Source organism: Dromaius novaehollandiae, chromosome 6, assembly GCF_036370855.1.
Source record: "Dromaius novaehollandiae isolate bDroNov1 chromosome 6, bDroNov1.hap1, whole genome shotgun sequence".
NCBI classification, from domain to species: domain Eukaryota; kingdom Metazoa; phylum Chordata; class Aves; order Casuariiformes; family Dromaiidae; genus Dromaius; species Dromaius novaehollandiae.
Window position 1 is genome coordinate 27,492,341 of NC_088103.1, and position 16,116 is coordinate 27,508,456.

The 16,116-nt window shown below is 39.9% G+C and overlaps 2 protein-coding genes across 8 annotated transcripts in view; one reads left to right on the forward strand and one right to left on the reverse strand.

Annotated features, from left to right (window-relative positions):
- Nucleotides 1–6,052, forward strand: part of MAPK8 (mitogen-activated protein kinase 8) — a 56,967-nt gene extending 50,915 nt beyond the window's left edge. For 4 of the 5 annotated variants that reach the window (XM_064513995.1, XM_064513994.1, XM_064513991.1 and 1 more), the window contains one exon: nt 666–6,052. In XM_064513995.1, the coding sequence (XP_064370065.1) occupies nt 666–811 (146 nt within the window). In that variant the 3' untranslated portion in view covers nt 812–6,052. Of the gene's footprint in view, nt 1–660 lie in introns of all 5 variants that reach the window. The other variant, XM_064513996.1, reaches the window with a different exon arrangement.
- A 4,041-nt stretch (nt 6,053–10,093) lies between these two features.
- Nucleotides 10,094–16,116, reverse strand: part of LOC112989233 (rho GTPase-activating protein 22) — a 64,528-nt gene continuing 58,505 nt past the window's right edge. For all 3 annotated transcript variants that reach the window (XM_026110233.2, XM_026110236.2, XM_026110238.2), the window contains 2 exons: nt 15,203–16,103; nt 10,094–10,902 (listed from right to left, as the gene is read on the reverse strand). In XM_026110233.2, the coding sequence (XP_025966018.1) occupies nt 10,674–10,902; nt 15,203–16,103 (1,130 nt within the window). In that variant the 3' untranslated portion in view covers nt 10,094–10,673. The remainder of the gene's footprint in view (nt 10,903–15,202; nt 16,104–16,116) is intronic.

Below are 16,116 nucleotides of genomic sequence, written 5' to 3' on the forward strand. Positions count from 1 at the left end.
CCTGTAGCTTGTTTGCCTTGAATAATCATTCTAAACAAGAAGGAATATTATGAAGCATTTAGACTGTTGCTGAATTTCGAAGCAGTATGTGAATGTTGACTGACCATTGACAAGACTCCATTCCCACTGTTGAAAAATGGTGGCAAGAGCGGGACAACTGTTGCTGCCTGTAGTCAGAGTTCACAGAAGCCCAGAGCTTGGAAAAGCACTGCATGTCTCAAATTGGATGTAAGCAATGTGGCTGAGCACCAGTCAGTTTCCAGCTTGAATGGGAGGATCTCCTGGAAAAACAGGCCCCTTCCCTCTTTACTGAAATATGTAGGTATATTCTAGCTTTGGGTCTCAGCGTTTAGTAGGATATCTTGGCCTAGCTTTATGCAGTATTGTTTCTGCGTGTGATTTTTAGTCTTCAGCCATTAACATTTATATTAATTGAACAGGTATCCTGTGAGTTCTGTTGTTCTTGACATACCATTCATAGCTTGAGCCCCACATTAAAGAAATGTGGATTTTATTTACTTCGACAACGGATTGAGACACATTTCTTCAAACTTGCTGATCAACAGGGAAAAGTAATGACTATTAGGAGGAGACAGACTAATGCAAGTACTGAACCATGCAACTGTATCTGCAACTGATTTGCTGTTTTGTTTCTCATAGCACAGGTGCAGCAATGATCAATGGCTCTCAACATCCATCTTCATCATCATCTGTCAATGATGTGTCTTCAATGTCGACGGATCCAACATTGGCCTCTGATACAGACAGCAGTCTAGAAACATCAGCTGGACCTTTGGGTTGCTGTAGATGACTACTTGGTCTTTTGGGGGGTGGGAGGGGAGGGGTCCTTTTAGTCATTGATAGGGCACCTTTAAGAGTTGGTGGTATTTTTGAGTGTTTTTTCAAAAATAATCGTAGGATTCTTCATAAAGTGCTGTAATTTTAAACTGTAAGTTGTGTTAAAAGCAGCCACTTTTTTTTTGCTGTAATTAACTCTGTAAAATATTATACCTGATAATTTTTATTGTGGTTTTAAAATCTGCATATTTGCTTTACTATTATGCTGCTGATCTTTTTTTACTGAATTTGTAAGATTCGTTTTATCAAAGCACATATTAATGTTGTCATTACCATATCATGAATTATTTAAGATTTTATAGGTTTTCAATTTTTTAAATTAGAATTTATTCCAGATGTTTTGTTCATGATATCCTTCAAAGTTTTATGCTTGGTCATGTGTCCATATCCAGGTGGGGGGGGGAAGAATTCAGTGTAGCCAGCTGTAGTTTTGGGCATACTACTGTAGTGCTGGCAGTGAATAAAATCCTCTTATTTTGGCCACTTACCTATATTTCAGTAAAAGCAGCAATTAATGAATTTTGTTAGAGAAACAGTATACAATCCTTTGCAAATTAACCTCATCTGAATGACTTTACGAACTTAAGAAAGCAAAGCATATCTTCAAAACTGCAGAAATATCTAGCCTAACAAAGGAAGATGATGTTTTCTGCAGAACTGTGGCATGCCAAATCTTGTGATAACCATAAAACAAGAGGATACTTCATGAATAATACATTGCAATGCAAATAAACTGTTTACTTCTAGCTTGTAGCCTGTCTTTGTACACACAAAACAAGGTGTATCCAGGATGTCTAAACTGCCAACAGGGAAAGCGAGTATGCTGTAGCTATACTTCCATGTAGTATGTGATTCTTGGGAGTTTAGTTTCTTACTAGTGGGGTTTTTTTTTGTTTGGTTTTGTTTTTATTAAGGTGAGTGCTTTTTGGGTGAGAAGAAGGAGCGATATGAATGCAATAGGGGCAAAACTTCAGCCATTCTTTCTCCAGCAAAAGTAACTGATTGCTAAAAACCATTAAGTGGTAAAGAACCTCAGGATGTAAGATTTCTGTAACTAACGCATTAAGTGAGCAATATATGCCATCCAAAGGAGGGGGAAATAGTGCTGTATAAATTAATATTTCTCTCTTTCACTTCACCATGAGACCAGTGTAGCAGAAATCTTAATAATGGTTCATTTTAAGTCATAAATATTCAGTACTTTTCAGCACTGAAGCTCCAGCTTTCAATACACTTTTTAAACAAAAGATATATTGAAATATGTAGAACAGTTACTAAATAGTCATAGTCATGTAAAATGGTGCTGCTCCTCACAGAAGTATTTTAACTGTTTACATTTTATAATTACATAATGATTTATGTATAACTGACTTAAGTTTATGTATGAGTTAAACAATCATTCAGAATTTATTCCTTTGGAAAATGCAGATTTCTAGTGAAGCTAGGCTGTATAATTGATTGCTTTGTGTAGATGCATATTTTTGTGTAGTGAATTAGAATGTGAAGAGGAATTTAAATTAGTGATACTCACAGAAATGAGCCTAAAAAAATACAGAAGTCTTGCCAGGCACAGAGCATAAGCAAATAATATGACTGTCTACTGAGGTTGTCCAGGAGGAATGACTGATGCTCTTCAGTGTTCCCTCAGAATTTGTTGGGTAAAGTGAATATATTTTTGAGGTTGTTACTGAAAGAGGAAAATTTGCCTTTACAGTATGTTTTAGAAAGATAAAAGTGATAGTAATGCTTTCAATATCTTAACAGATGTCTTTTTTAAAAAAATACAGGGTTACAAGGAATTGTAATGTCTCAGTGACTAAATTGATAAACTGCACGGTTGTTTTCCTGGCCTGGCTATACTGCTGGTAAGTGATACATGTGTGTAATTTTGCTCTCCTCACTTGTATCAGATATTTCAATATTGCCTTTCTAAACCACATTAGTTAAGGCAATTATTTTTACAGGTTCCTGCCAAATTGTATATTACCTCAGAATAGGCAGGACATGTTTGGATTCATCTAGCACTGGAACGTAGAAAATCTGCTCATGTTGAACAGAGACCAACAGAACAGTCTATTTTGTAACTTTTTATCAAATTTTAAGCTGTGAATTAAGCCAAAATTTTGGGGCATACAACAGTACTGCATTGTTATATAAGGTCAAGTGATATTCTGGTTAACCCAGTATAGCTAAGTTAATACTGACAGAATTGACTTCTGATGCCTATAAATGTTATTAAGAACAAAATTTGGTATATATCATTTGTATTTAAATTGATTTTGGACCCCTCTGGGTTGCAGTGATAGCTGAAATATTTTGCTACTTTAAAATCATTTTGGTATCACTTTCCAGTGTCCTAAAGAAAATATGTTTTTCAAATGAATATTGAGTGAAACGGTTATTCTGTTCTTTTTGTCTTATAACATACAGGTTGGGTCTAGTCTGTCAGCACCGTGTGCTAGCAATAGTAACTTCACTGAGTTCATAAGCTGTAGGGAGAGTTGAGCTTTGTTCGTTTTAAGGTAGGACTGATGAAGGTGTGGGTCTTTCCAGGGCAATCCTTGGTGTGAGGAGGTGAGCTGTAGTTCAAGGGATTATATCAGTAAAGTCAGAGCTTTGCCTGTTGGAACCTGTAGTTCGTTTCTGGCACCATCTTCATAGTGGTGTTACTTTTCTGCAGTTTGTTGTATGTTATGCAAATGCAAAAAATGATGGAATGCAAAAAGTGATGGCAAAGTTCAAAGACAAGCAAATCAAATTTCTAGTAACCAAGTTATCACAACAATAGGCTCTTCCTAACTTTTCATTTTATTTCTTCAAATATAAAATGATTTCAGGGTAACACCAGCACAAATAGTAAATAGGTGGGTAGCCAGAGCTGTCTTTGTCTATTGTTCTGTTGTTCACTATTATACTGTCTAATACATTGTACAGTTTTAGTCTTAAATTAGTACTGAGCTTTATTTTATTATATGACTCCAAAATATTTTCCTAACAACAGACTTTGCTAAAGTGCATGCAACTTCCCACTTCTAGAGCCATTCCAATCCATCGAAGGTTGGTAGTGAATGAATCGGTGAGCTGCGTCTGATTTCCTATGCCAGTTGAGGTCAGCAGTTGAGCATTAATAACAAGATTATTTCCCACCTTCTCTGGTCAGCTGCAGCAGGCATCGCGGGCAAAACAGACAAAATAGCTCCTCTCATTTTGTACAAGTAGGTGCTTCAAGATTTTTTAATAGACTGAGGGGGAGAGAGGAAAAGGTTAATACTGTGTGCTGCACCTTTACTCAGTGAGGTCTTTTGCTGATTCAAGACAAGAGGGTCAGATTTGAGTGTTTTGTGTGTGCATTTGTGTGTTTGGGCAGCTGGACTGTCAAAGCAACACGGAGCAGTTGAACAGCCTGAGACTAGCCTGACTGCCTGGCTCCATTTCATTCATCCTGCTAAGCTGAATAAGCGCAGCACTTCTCCATACGTAGGCAGTTTGCAGCCTGGGTTTTTAGTTTAGAAGCTCCTTACTACATATATGTGATGGTATCTTTTGGATAAGAATTCCTGCTAGACACAAAGACAATAGCAGCATAAATTGTCTATTAACACACATGCAAACACACACAGATTTCTGAGGCTATAGTGAGTTTATTTGTGGTGGTTGTGGCAATGGCACCCTCTACTGGCTCAGTGTAAAAAAGGAACGTTACTGATGTGTGGGTTTATTTTATGGAAGATTGCTTCTTTAAAGGCAGAGGCTATTCAGTTAGGAAGCAAAAGCTAAGCACTTTGACAGGCATTTGCATGAATATAATAATCCTGCATTAATGTATCTATGGCATTCATCTCAACACTGGATGGAGAAAAAAATGATTAAAAAAAAAAGCTAGTACAAGTGGATAGTTTCCTACCCATACAATAATCCAAAACATCTGAGATTAAATGTTTGGGAAAAGTGGGAAAAGAAGGTTCAGTTTATACTTGGTCTTACTGTTTGAGTAGCTAAAGACAGTCAGTTACAGTTTCTAGATATATTTTTACTTGCTAGTGACAGCAGCTCACTCATGCTGGTACATTTTATTTTCCTATTAATGGTTTGGTTTACCCACTTTGCCCTACATATTTAGCTTGAGGATTAGGGTTGAAGCAGAGCAGTCTGCATTTTTCATTAGGATTAGAAAGAAGGTTTTAATAGAGAAATGTGGTGAGACTCAACTGCCTATCCAAATTCTCAATTCACTTAATTTAGTCTTAGTTAAGGGCACTGGATAAAAGTGATAATGTAAGTCATCTCTTTTCCTCCCTTCTCCTCTTCCTTAGATCTCTCTGCATTACAGAAATGTGTTATGAATCAGATCACTTCACATGGTGTTTCCACTTTCACAGTTAAAAATTTAAGCTAGGTTTTCTCGAACTACCTCACACAAACTTTCTACGTTTCTTAAGTAAGCAAAGCTAACCCTTGCTATTGGAACTACACTGAATGTGAAATAATAGAAAAATACACTTCCTTTAGAAAAATAAACCTATTGGCCAATGTTGAGACAATACCAGTAAGTATGTTTCTTATATATTTCACGTAAGATGTTCATGTGTAATATATAGCTCGTGTACAATAATGTACATCTAGAGTATCGTGTTAGCTGTAAATTGGTGATTTTATTATTGTAGTCTGGTTTTGTAGGTAAAAATAGCTTACTAGTAATATCAGCTCATCCTTTACATTTTACAAAAGGAATAATTCTTGGTAAGCTTTGCATACAGATGAATTACTTTTGTAGGCCCAATATCTAGTCTATTTTTGAGAGTTCTTTAACTTTTATTACTAAAGTTGAGAAAAAAAACACTAGTTACTGTGATCATTTCTCCTGCCCTTTTTGAAGTATATTCTTAATTTTATTTTGTCCCAAGAAATATGAAGGAGAAGACACACCATTAAAAATATTGGGAAAAAAATGTAATTTTTTTTCTTCCCCACATTTGATACCTTTTCCTGCTTTTCCTTTATTCCCTCCAAATAAGCTGTTGGTGGGGCATTACTGAGAACATTGTGGTTTGTTATTTGTGGTTTTTTTTTTTTTTTTTTTAAATCAGTCATGCCATAAGTCATTACATGTGCACCACTGGAATGTATACATTGTTATCTAGTATGTCTATTGGTTATAATGATATTTTAAATAAAAAAGGAAAAATTTGTTTGACCACGATGCATTTAGTGTTTCTTCATTGCTAGGCTGGAGCAACACATCACGGATTTCACAGTAAAGCGGCAGTTGGAGTTTTATTAGCATCAGTCCTTCCTGAGAGTTCCTCCATTTCAAATGGTGGTCAAGTGTCTTGTAAGTTATTGGGCTCACCTGTGGGCAAAGTGGCATGTTTCTTCCATTTCTCAATTCCTGTGGGCACTGGATGTGCCACAGTGATAACAGCAAGTGTGTTTGAGACCACTGGAAAGCCAGTCTTACGTCCTTGCTGCCAACTCTAGCCTACGTTCTTGCTTAGAGATATGGCTGCTGAGACCTGCTGTTGTAGAAGGAGGTAAGCCATGGACCTTCCGCCTTATGAAACAAGGGCGCAGAGACTCGGCCTTTGGGAAGATCTTTCTCAAAACTGAGTCAGAGGGAGCCTCAAGGGATATGACTTTTGAGTGCTGAAGTGCTAATTCGGGTAACAAGACTTCTTCCTGCCCTGGGATCACTGCAGTGGGGCCAAATCCTAACATTTCATTGCTTCTGCTTCCAGCAAGCACTGGGAGTCTTTAAAAAAAAAAGAGAGGGGGGAAAAAAAAAAAGAGTCAAGATGCTCTCAAGTTGTGCTTGGCTGCATGCTGTTATGTTGTCTTGTGTACTTTTAAGGGGAAAGGCCCTTGACCATGGGCCACTATTCTAGGAATGGGGTGAGGCTCAGTAATGCTCTTTCTTTTTATTTAGATATGTTGCCATAACATGTAGCTGATTTGAGGCAATTTACTAATATACAGTAAGGCTTGAGACGATGTTACCTCTGCCAGGGATTTGTCTGAGTGACTTCAGTTTTGATTATATAAGGACAATAGCTCTGGCTTATAGTCCAGAACTTAAAGTCCCCATAGTGCTGCTAGTTGTCACAGACCTCTTTGGCAAATGATAACTAACTCATTGAATTACCTACATTATTAATTTTCCTTTTCATATTAGAAAAGCCATGGAGATGTATAGAAGTTGTTCGTTATTCTGGAATGCTGCTGTTTGGCTTTACTTTTTTTTTTTTTTTTTTTTTTTTCCCAAGCATATGCTTGTGTTGGGGTATCTTTTTCACTGAAAACTACTTCCACTTTTTTTGCCCACGTAATATTGGAAGGGACTGTCCAGACTGGGAAGATGGTACTGGAAGCTACAATAAAGATGTAGCTACCTGATTCCAGGAGCCTTTCTTCATGTCTTATGAGTAATACTAACAAACCTGTATGTTGTAGACTTTCACTAAAAAAAAAAGCTGGTATTTTAAATTGGGGTCTGTAAATAAACAAAAAGTTGTACAAAAAAGTCTGTGAAATAAGGAGAAAGTTCTGTGAGAATTCTTGCCTAGTTTTCATGCGTAAATTAAACTGCAGTTATGCCCCAAACCCTACAACACACAGTTGGCTGCAGCCTGAATGTTTTGGGCATTGCCAGTCTATCAGCACCTCTAATGGAAGCTTCTCATCCAGCTAACTTTGTTTTTAATCTTTAAATATCTTTGTACAAACCAGGTGTTGATCTTATCTACTGTAAATGCAATTCTTGATTTGTGTAGTTTTGTTTTTTGTGGGTTTTTTTGTTTTTGTTTTTTTTTTAAGGAGTGCTCTCTCCGTGATCTGAAACCTGTGAAGTACACAAAAGAATGGGAGGGAAAAAAGCATACAGAAACAGGAGATAACTCTAGTAAAGAGACTAGTTCTTCTCCAAAAAACAAAAGGCTGTAGCGTTCCATGAGGTTGTCTGCATCAGCACAAGTGTAGTCGTCTTCTTGCATAATTGCTTATGAGAGGAAATGAACATTATGTTTTTGTTACTGTGCTTTAGAGTTAACATCCCACTGTGGTGTACTTGGCATGAATTGGGTAGTTTGCAACTTCTTGCAGACTTTACTACAGTGCCACATCTTCGAAAGGACCTGAAATTTATTCCTCATAAGCAAGAGGAATAGATGTTTCTGGAGCACAACAGTCACCTGGAAAAAGGTTAGTTCAGTTAATTGCTTTAAGCAGATACAGTTTGACTTGTGAAACTGAAAATATGAATTAATTTGACCCTGGCTGCCAGATTAGCATTATGTAGTGATGTATAGCCAATAGATGCGTCTGTCCTGGAGCTGAAGATTTGGGAGAGGTGAGTTTGTTCCTTCATTTTGCCATACACATAGGTAGTCAAGGTCTTAAAGAAAGGAGTACTTGAAGGATATTTAGAATTCCACTTGCATTTGATTTCAGTAAGAGTCAGCAGAGTCTTCTTTAGTGCTCCCCCACTTTTTGTCTCGTTTATTTCTTAGGCTCCCAGTCAGCCTGGTTCAGTTCTTATTGTCTGTAGTGTGCCAAATGTAAAGGGAGCAGTCCTCACTTGGTGCTTACAGGAGATAATGCAATATAAATAGTCTAAGGGATATGGGTTCTTAGGAGAAGGGATACAGTGAAAGGTACCCATGTTAGGGGGTAGGAGTAAAAGAGGATATCAAAATAACCTTTGGATTAAATGCCTCAGATAGTTTTTACCATCTCTTATTACCAGTCCTGGTGTTCCAGTTTTTGCAGAGAATTACTTACAACCCAGTTCATGCTACTCTCTAATACTACAGTTTGTTTCATGAGGACAGGCATGGTACTTAATCCTACCTAATGCCACTATGCTGTTCCAGCTCAAAATCATTGTTACAACAGCAGTCACTCCTTACATTACACATCTTAATTGTACTGTTTTAAATGGGACATTGTCCTCCCTGCAGGACCAGTTGTAATAACTGGAAAACATTTTCAAGGCGGGGGGGGGGGAGACCCATGCTATTGCCTGCAGGTGGCAGGCTTCTCCTAGTGAACAGTCGGGTACCTGCCACCAAGGGTAGTGAAGAATCCAGTGCTGGCTGGATACTCCATGAAGAAGGTAAAATGTTTTGAAACAAATGAACTAACCTATACACAATGCTTACTTTATTTTACCACCTTGCCTGCCTTATATTAACCAAGAAAAATTAGGTTAAATGTTTATTTTTGCTCACTTGAAATGGTTTGCATCCCTGCAGAAAGAGGCATTAAGGTAAGGTAGAAGCAAAGTTAACTTCTAGATCTATTTACATACTCAGACAGGTCAATATATCTGAGATGATGAGGAGAAAGTCAATAGTGAAAGGTACTGCTGGTACCTAGACAAGTCTCTTCTAAGGTTATCTCTAGGCAATGAGTTATAGTCTTCTCTCGTAAGAAAACAGGACAAGTCTAGGTCATTTTGAAAATACTTAAATAAAGTTAGCACCTTCACTACAGTCTGTACTTTCTCTTTAGGTAGTTCATGTTGTTGTGGCACTTTTTGGTTAAAAATGTTTCTCTTTAGAGCGTCCCAAGCTGCCTCGGTTGTCAAAGGCATGGACCAAAAGAGAGTGAACGCTGCTGTGAGTGCTGGGCTAAGAAGTGGAGCTCAAGATGGATCTGGTGAAACAGTTTTCTGTGTGGAGGTCCTGTGCGCCTCAGGGCACTACAAATGTTAGGCAAAACTTCTCCAGTAGGTCCCTTGAAGGGAAGTGAGCCCTGGCTGCTAACTATTGGAAGTTACAACTTCTTTCTAATAACATCTGTCCCTTTAATAGAGGTAGTGAAGTTAGGCTGCTGCATTGTTTGGGATTCTTTTACCCCTCCCCCTTCCCCCTGAGCTAACAACAAAAAGTCATCTAGTGTCATGAGAGAAGTGACAAAGAACCTTGTGAAGGTTAAAGGTGGGTCCTACCCTTTCCCCTATCAAGCACTCATTTCTCTTAGTAAAAACTATGGCATTAAAATTTTATATTTTAAAAAAAGATCATTTGGATGTGTTTTAATGATAAGAATCTCTCTTTTCCTGCCTTGATGTCTGATCAGTACATATAAGCTTATGAGATTCTTTCTTGCAGCTAATACTGCTCTATTTTTTGGCTCAAAAAACACCACCTAAGGCAATATATGCATATTAAAGTTCCATGGAGTTTGCATGGCCAATTATGTATACTTTAATAAGTCACATTTTTGTGAAGCAGAACTATTCAGTATGTAAGTGACAACTTTAATAAACTGTCAGAATTTCCAGCATCTTCAACTGTAGACTTTGTTTGCAAAAACATCCTCATAAAATAATGCCATTTTCAGGATGAGAAACCTGAACAAACTTTATGCAGGAAGTGGGGAGGAAAAATACCTCTCATTAAATCCATACACTAAACCACGTTGGATGTGGTGACATACAGCTCAGCCTGTCCATCACTTCTAGCTGCCTCACCCACCTTATATGCCTTGCCATTGTCCTTGAACCAGCAAAAGGATGGTGCAGTAATTCCAAAGATGGGAACAGTATAGGAACAGAGAATGGTATCTTTTGACTCGTAGACATAAAAGGGTGCCCACTTTTCCTTGGCAATCTGACAGCTACACCTTCAAGCGTTATATTTAGCAGTCCTTCCCAGCTGGTCCAAATGCTACAGCACATGTAAAGACAATAGAGCAAGTGTCACTGAGAGCACAGTCACTGCAGAATTACTCATGATACACGAGTATACCAGAACAAAATGTGCATAGAGACTGGTTTTGCTAGAAATAGAACTTTCTTTGCTGTATGTCAGCTTTTTCTACTTGGGGCCTTTAGCATTTTGACTCCCAACAGTTAAACATCCTAATGTTGAAAAGAACTCTTCCATTTCCTTCTGCAGGAGGTGATTCCTCTTCTCAGCATCTTCACGAGCACGTTCAGAATTCCTCAGCTTTATCTCCAGCATCGTGTATTTCTTTCGTTCTTGGTCCAGTTCTTCTTCTAACCTAACCACTTGTTTCCTCAGGTCTGCACTTGTTTCCTCAATTCTTAAAACCAGAGGGGGGGGGGGGGGGAGAGAGAGAAGAAAAAAGCATTTTTAGTGGCTGGATAAAGACTGTAGTGATAGCTATACTAAAAATAAGTTGTTCAACTTAGAGCTAAAATATCATTGATATAATAAGAGGAAGTCTGTTAAGTGAAGGCACTAATTGCCATTTTGTAGTTAACGTTGAGTTTAAAGGCAGAGGTTTGCTGAAAGCTGGATCCCACTCCCTTTGTATCTTGGAAAAATATGCTTAAGTAAGTCTTATAAAACAATGCTTGCTTTTGGGGAACAGACTGAATGTCTGAGGAGACGCACATCAACAACTCAGCCTGAATTCAAATATGTAACTTCCAAAATAATCTTTTAATCTCTCTTTTCATCCTGATACTGTTTTTCCCTGTATGGCTATCCAATACAGAGGAACATCCCTTTGCCTTGGAGGCCAGTTAGGAATGAAGTCACAGTCCTTCCTCACAGTCTATTTTATGGTATTTTCTGTAAGGTTTGTTATATCAAGAAGAATCTGAAGAACAGACCTTAAATAGTTCATCTGGCACAAAGCAAGAGTCAGAGCTTTTCTCTAAGGAAATCAAGGAACAAGGTTCAAGTCTTTGATTTGAAACGAGTGCAGCAGGGGCATCAGTTGCTCTTCCCCCCCCCCCCCCCCCAGTCCTGTTTCTTAAGTGCAAGGCAGAGCAGTGGTGGTAATACAGAGGAGGGGGTAGATCCACAAGGGAATTTCTGATTGCTATAGAATTCAAAAATTGTGATTTGAAAAATTAGGCTTTTCCTAAGAAAATGTCCCCCTTTACTATTTAAGAAATGACTCTTAGGTTCACTGATCACTATAATATCCAAATGTGAAACTGAGGTGCCTGGCATCCTTGTGAAAGGGTGAATGGGTTCCTTTTACACAGGGTAAAGGCCACTCAAAAATTGCATGCTACAGCCTCTACTAAAACAACAACAAAGTTAGACATTTGTCTCAGAAGGGCCTTGGTTCACAATTCCAGTCTATGACCAGCAAGAAGCTATGATGCAGGGAATGCAGTGCACACCCTGAAACACTTCCTTCACAGACAGCTACGTACCACGCTATTGCCATGGTCACAAAATTCACAACAATATTCCAAAGTTCACGCAGTCAGTTTTCCTCCCCAAAACGATGGATAACAAATATTTCTGATGCTCATTCTGTTCCAGCAGAGAAGCACTGATCACCCCAAGTCTAGCAGACCAATAGCTGCATTGATGGGCAAACAGAAATGTGCAGTATGTCTGGAAAAGACTGGTCCCCTCTCTCTGAAAAGGCAGGCTTTTATCACCCAGTTAGCTTTCTTTTGTATACAACAGGACCCTTCTGAAGTCAAGATTCCCCCCCCACACACACACACACATTTTTGTAACAGCCTACAGATCTGAGCTACCCATTAAATTTTTCTACCACTAAATTTTAGGGGTCAGCTGCAGCAGCCTATAGTAGCTGTCCACTTTCTGAATCACACAGGTTCACAGTACTTTCTGAGTTTCTACATACAGAATATAATAGGACTCTGCAAGATACTTCCAGTTTCTTGAGAGTCCTAGGTGGTAAACTTGAATTACAGAAACTCAAGAGAGAATGCCTGGTAATTATACTAACCTTAAGGGAGAAATGCTCTGGAACAGACTGGTTACAGGAAGGCCATAAAACTTGCCTCCCTCTGACTAAGAGGGAGAAAATGGGCACTTGATAATGATAAATAACAGCTTTTCCATCAGCAAGTGTTCCTTACCTCTGCCCCAGGCAGGTACTGACTTTGCTTTCCCTCTGCTTGTGTGTGTGCCAACAAAAAGCTCATACATGCCCTGCTACACAGACTGAGTTCTGCAAACCACACAAGCACATGTACAATTGTAAAGGAACTAATTATCACTTTGGGGGAATAAATTATCTTCAATAAAATAAAGGTAGTGAGGCAACCCACCATTTTCCTACTAAGCTGCCTCCCTTCTTTACTAGAGTGAGCTCCTGTCTTTCCACAGGAGCAGACTTTCATGCTGCCTCAAAAGGAACATATTTTTGCACATGTAAATGGCTGCAGATGTACTAAACAGATTGCAAATTTTTGAAAAACTTGGCTTGAAATTCTTAGACTTGACAGCAAGACCTTAGGGCTGTAATCCTGAACAGCTGGAATCATCCTGTTTAATACCTAAGGGCAGTGATTGCATCTCGCCTCGTTTTTATGAAAATATTTCATTAGGCGTTTTCCTCTTAGCTATTTTGCCTTGTAAGACCTGGCCAATTTATAGTTCTCCCCTGCAGTGACAGTGCTGTTGTGTCCCTTTCCAGCTGACAGGGAAAGGGGGTGGTAGAGCTGAAAGAGCTGAGAATGCTCAAGGGCAGGAATGAAGAACAGTTCTTCATAGATGCCCCAATGTCAACAGCTGAAGGCCGCTAGAGCAGTTTTACTGATAAGAGATGGGAAGCCATCTCTTCCCTCAGGGAGCAGGTAGGAATGTGCAGATACGCATTTCCAAGTTTTACAGCCTGGTCTCATTTCTGTATATTGCTCTGTATCCCTGCAACAAGGCTTGCCCAGGGCACTTGCGCAGATTTGGCATCAGCTTTGAATGCAAGGAACATACCCTCATCTCCCTTCCACTCTTCCGCAGTGGGGCATCTAAAAAAAAATTAGCCATGTAGTACCATCCTCATTCAGGGAGTTTTTCTGACACACGCTAGGCTAACAACTGGTGCTGTTCTCATCAGTTCTTCTACCTAGAACATAACGAGGTTGGGGGCAGTTTCTCTCCCTCTCAGTGATGCTGGTGGGAACCAAAACTGCTACATGGCCTGATTCTCCTTCCAGCCTCACATACCCACAGCAATGCAAGGCAGGAGGCAGAAAAGGTGCAGAGGCTGGCAGGCCACCACCACAGGAAATCATAAAATAAAGCAGGAAGGTAATAATAGAAATTCCTACCTTAACAGCTGGCCCGCTGGACAAGATCACAATTCAGACTAGAGCATTCCAACACAGATTTTGAGAAATTATGTTAACAAAAAAGAGGCAACAAACTTAACCTAAACCTATACAATCCCTACAAACACTAGTATGAACTCTTGGTATGGTATTGGGGAGCCTGATTGGAAATGGAGGTATATAAATGCTACCACACCATTAGTAATTTAAGAAATATAACACACCTTAATGCACAAAAATGGCCAAAGTTCAATTATTTGTAAGAAATGGGACTATTGCCCTTCTCCGGTGCTAAGCACCAGTACAGTAGGGCCCCAGCCAATGATGATTCTTCTGTATTGTGATACAACACATGCTATGCAATTTTGCATATACCTGTATATAAAAATGTATCTAATTCCTTTAAGCAGCTATATTTATATCATATACATACTTCCCTGAGAGTCATTCTGTTAAGCACTGAAACGCATAAAACCTAATATACTAGCTCATGCAAATGAATATATACAACTGTTACTGTTATTACTGCCTGCTTCCTCCAGCCCTGCCCTCTGGTTATTTAGCAAATCAGCTAAACCTCTCCTGAAAACTGCAAGGAATTTTTTTGAGTGCAAATTCAAAGTACAGCACCAGCAGTTACAATTGCACAGAGTGGGGAGAGAATGGCACAGTTCAGGTATTTGCTGTACAAGCAGCACTTTGCCATTACTTTGAGTTAGTGGCTGGCTGTAAGTGTAAGCAAATGAATGCTGCAAGTTTGTCTAGAAACCTTGCTTTTGATTTCTGAAGTTCAATGCAAAATGGCTATTCAAAAAGTTATAGGTGAGCTGCATTCCCACCAGAAAAATGGAGAAGTCAAAATTAGTTTCCTGGAAGAAAGTTTCCCTTGGGAAAAGCAGCATGAAACCCTCGATTTAGGACTGATTTGACACAATCTCTGTTCCCGCATGAGCCAACAGAGTTGCTTGTTAAGGCCTGGCCACCCTGGCCCCCTATTCCCTTCTTCTGCAGCAGATGTTAGCTGCACTATTTCTCTCAGGAAACTGGCAAAGAGCAGACTTCGGGACCATCTCTGCTGTTCCTATTTCCATTGAAAACAGAATGTGAAATAATGAAATTTCCTGTGTGATGGAAATTCCGTTTTTTGATCCTCTCTCTTGGCAAAGAGAGGAAAGTTGGATTCACAGAGCCATAGGGAAAGACCAGATTGAGACCTGCAATCACGCAAACCCAAACTCTGGATCTGAGTACCCCACACACTTGGTAGCCCACACCATGTTCAAGCAGGGGTAAAGCTGAGAGAAGACTTCTTATCCCTGCAGATGACGTTACCTTTTGATACTAGTCTCGTACTCAGTCCTCTGTTTGCTCAGTTCTGTCTTTAGCTCCACCACCAAGCTCTGTAAGGCCCCAGAGCATTTGACAGAGTCTCTGGAAGCAGCAGCGGGGTTGCTCTGTTCACTGCTGCTGCTGCAAGCTTCAGACCTGTCAATGCTGTTCTCTAGATCTGCAGTCTTGACCTCACTCTGAGACAGCGAGCCCTGAGTTACCCACTCAGTTTTGAGAGAGCTTAAAGCAGAAGAGTCACTGGCCCGGCAGGCTGGGCAGCTGCTGACCGAGTCCACCAGGGAGATTTCACAGGATGATGTAGACCACGTGGTGCTGGCCATGCTGTGTGTACTAAGGGAGAGGCTGGAAGAAGGGACGTTGTCATAGGTAGAGAGTCTCTGGGAAGAACACGAGTCTTTAACTCGTTCCCCAGAGGCTGTCCTGCGGTGGCCTCGGAGAGAGTACAGTCCATTCATCAACCAGTTCCCACTGGAGGAGAGGTTGGGGATATCTAAGGATGAGCTGCCAAGCTTCGGACTCACAGACCGTGCTCCTTGCTGGCGAAAGGAGTATTTCCATGGGGGCAATGTCTGCACTCTTTTGCTGGGGCTGGTAGCAGGATGAGTCAATTTGCCACTGCGTTCTGGAGGGGTGTTTTTCACCACAGGTCCAGGAGTGGCCTCTACTGCCACAGCATTGCTAGAAGGCAAATCAGCGGGGCTGGGAACACTGTTCTCTGACCTGCTGTCCTCCCCATCCTCCTCGGATATCCACTCCACAGTATTGCGCTGACGCACAGGTCGGATTTCAAGCTGGCTCCCTGGCACATCTGCCTGAGGAACAGCAAAGATTCGCCCCTGTTCACTTATCAGCACCGTCATCAGGTGCTGAACTAGTGAGGTGCCTGTGGGGAGGAA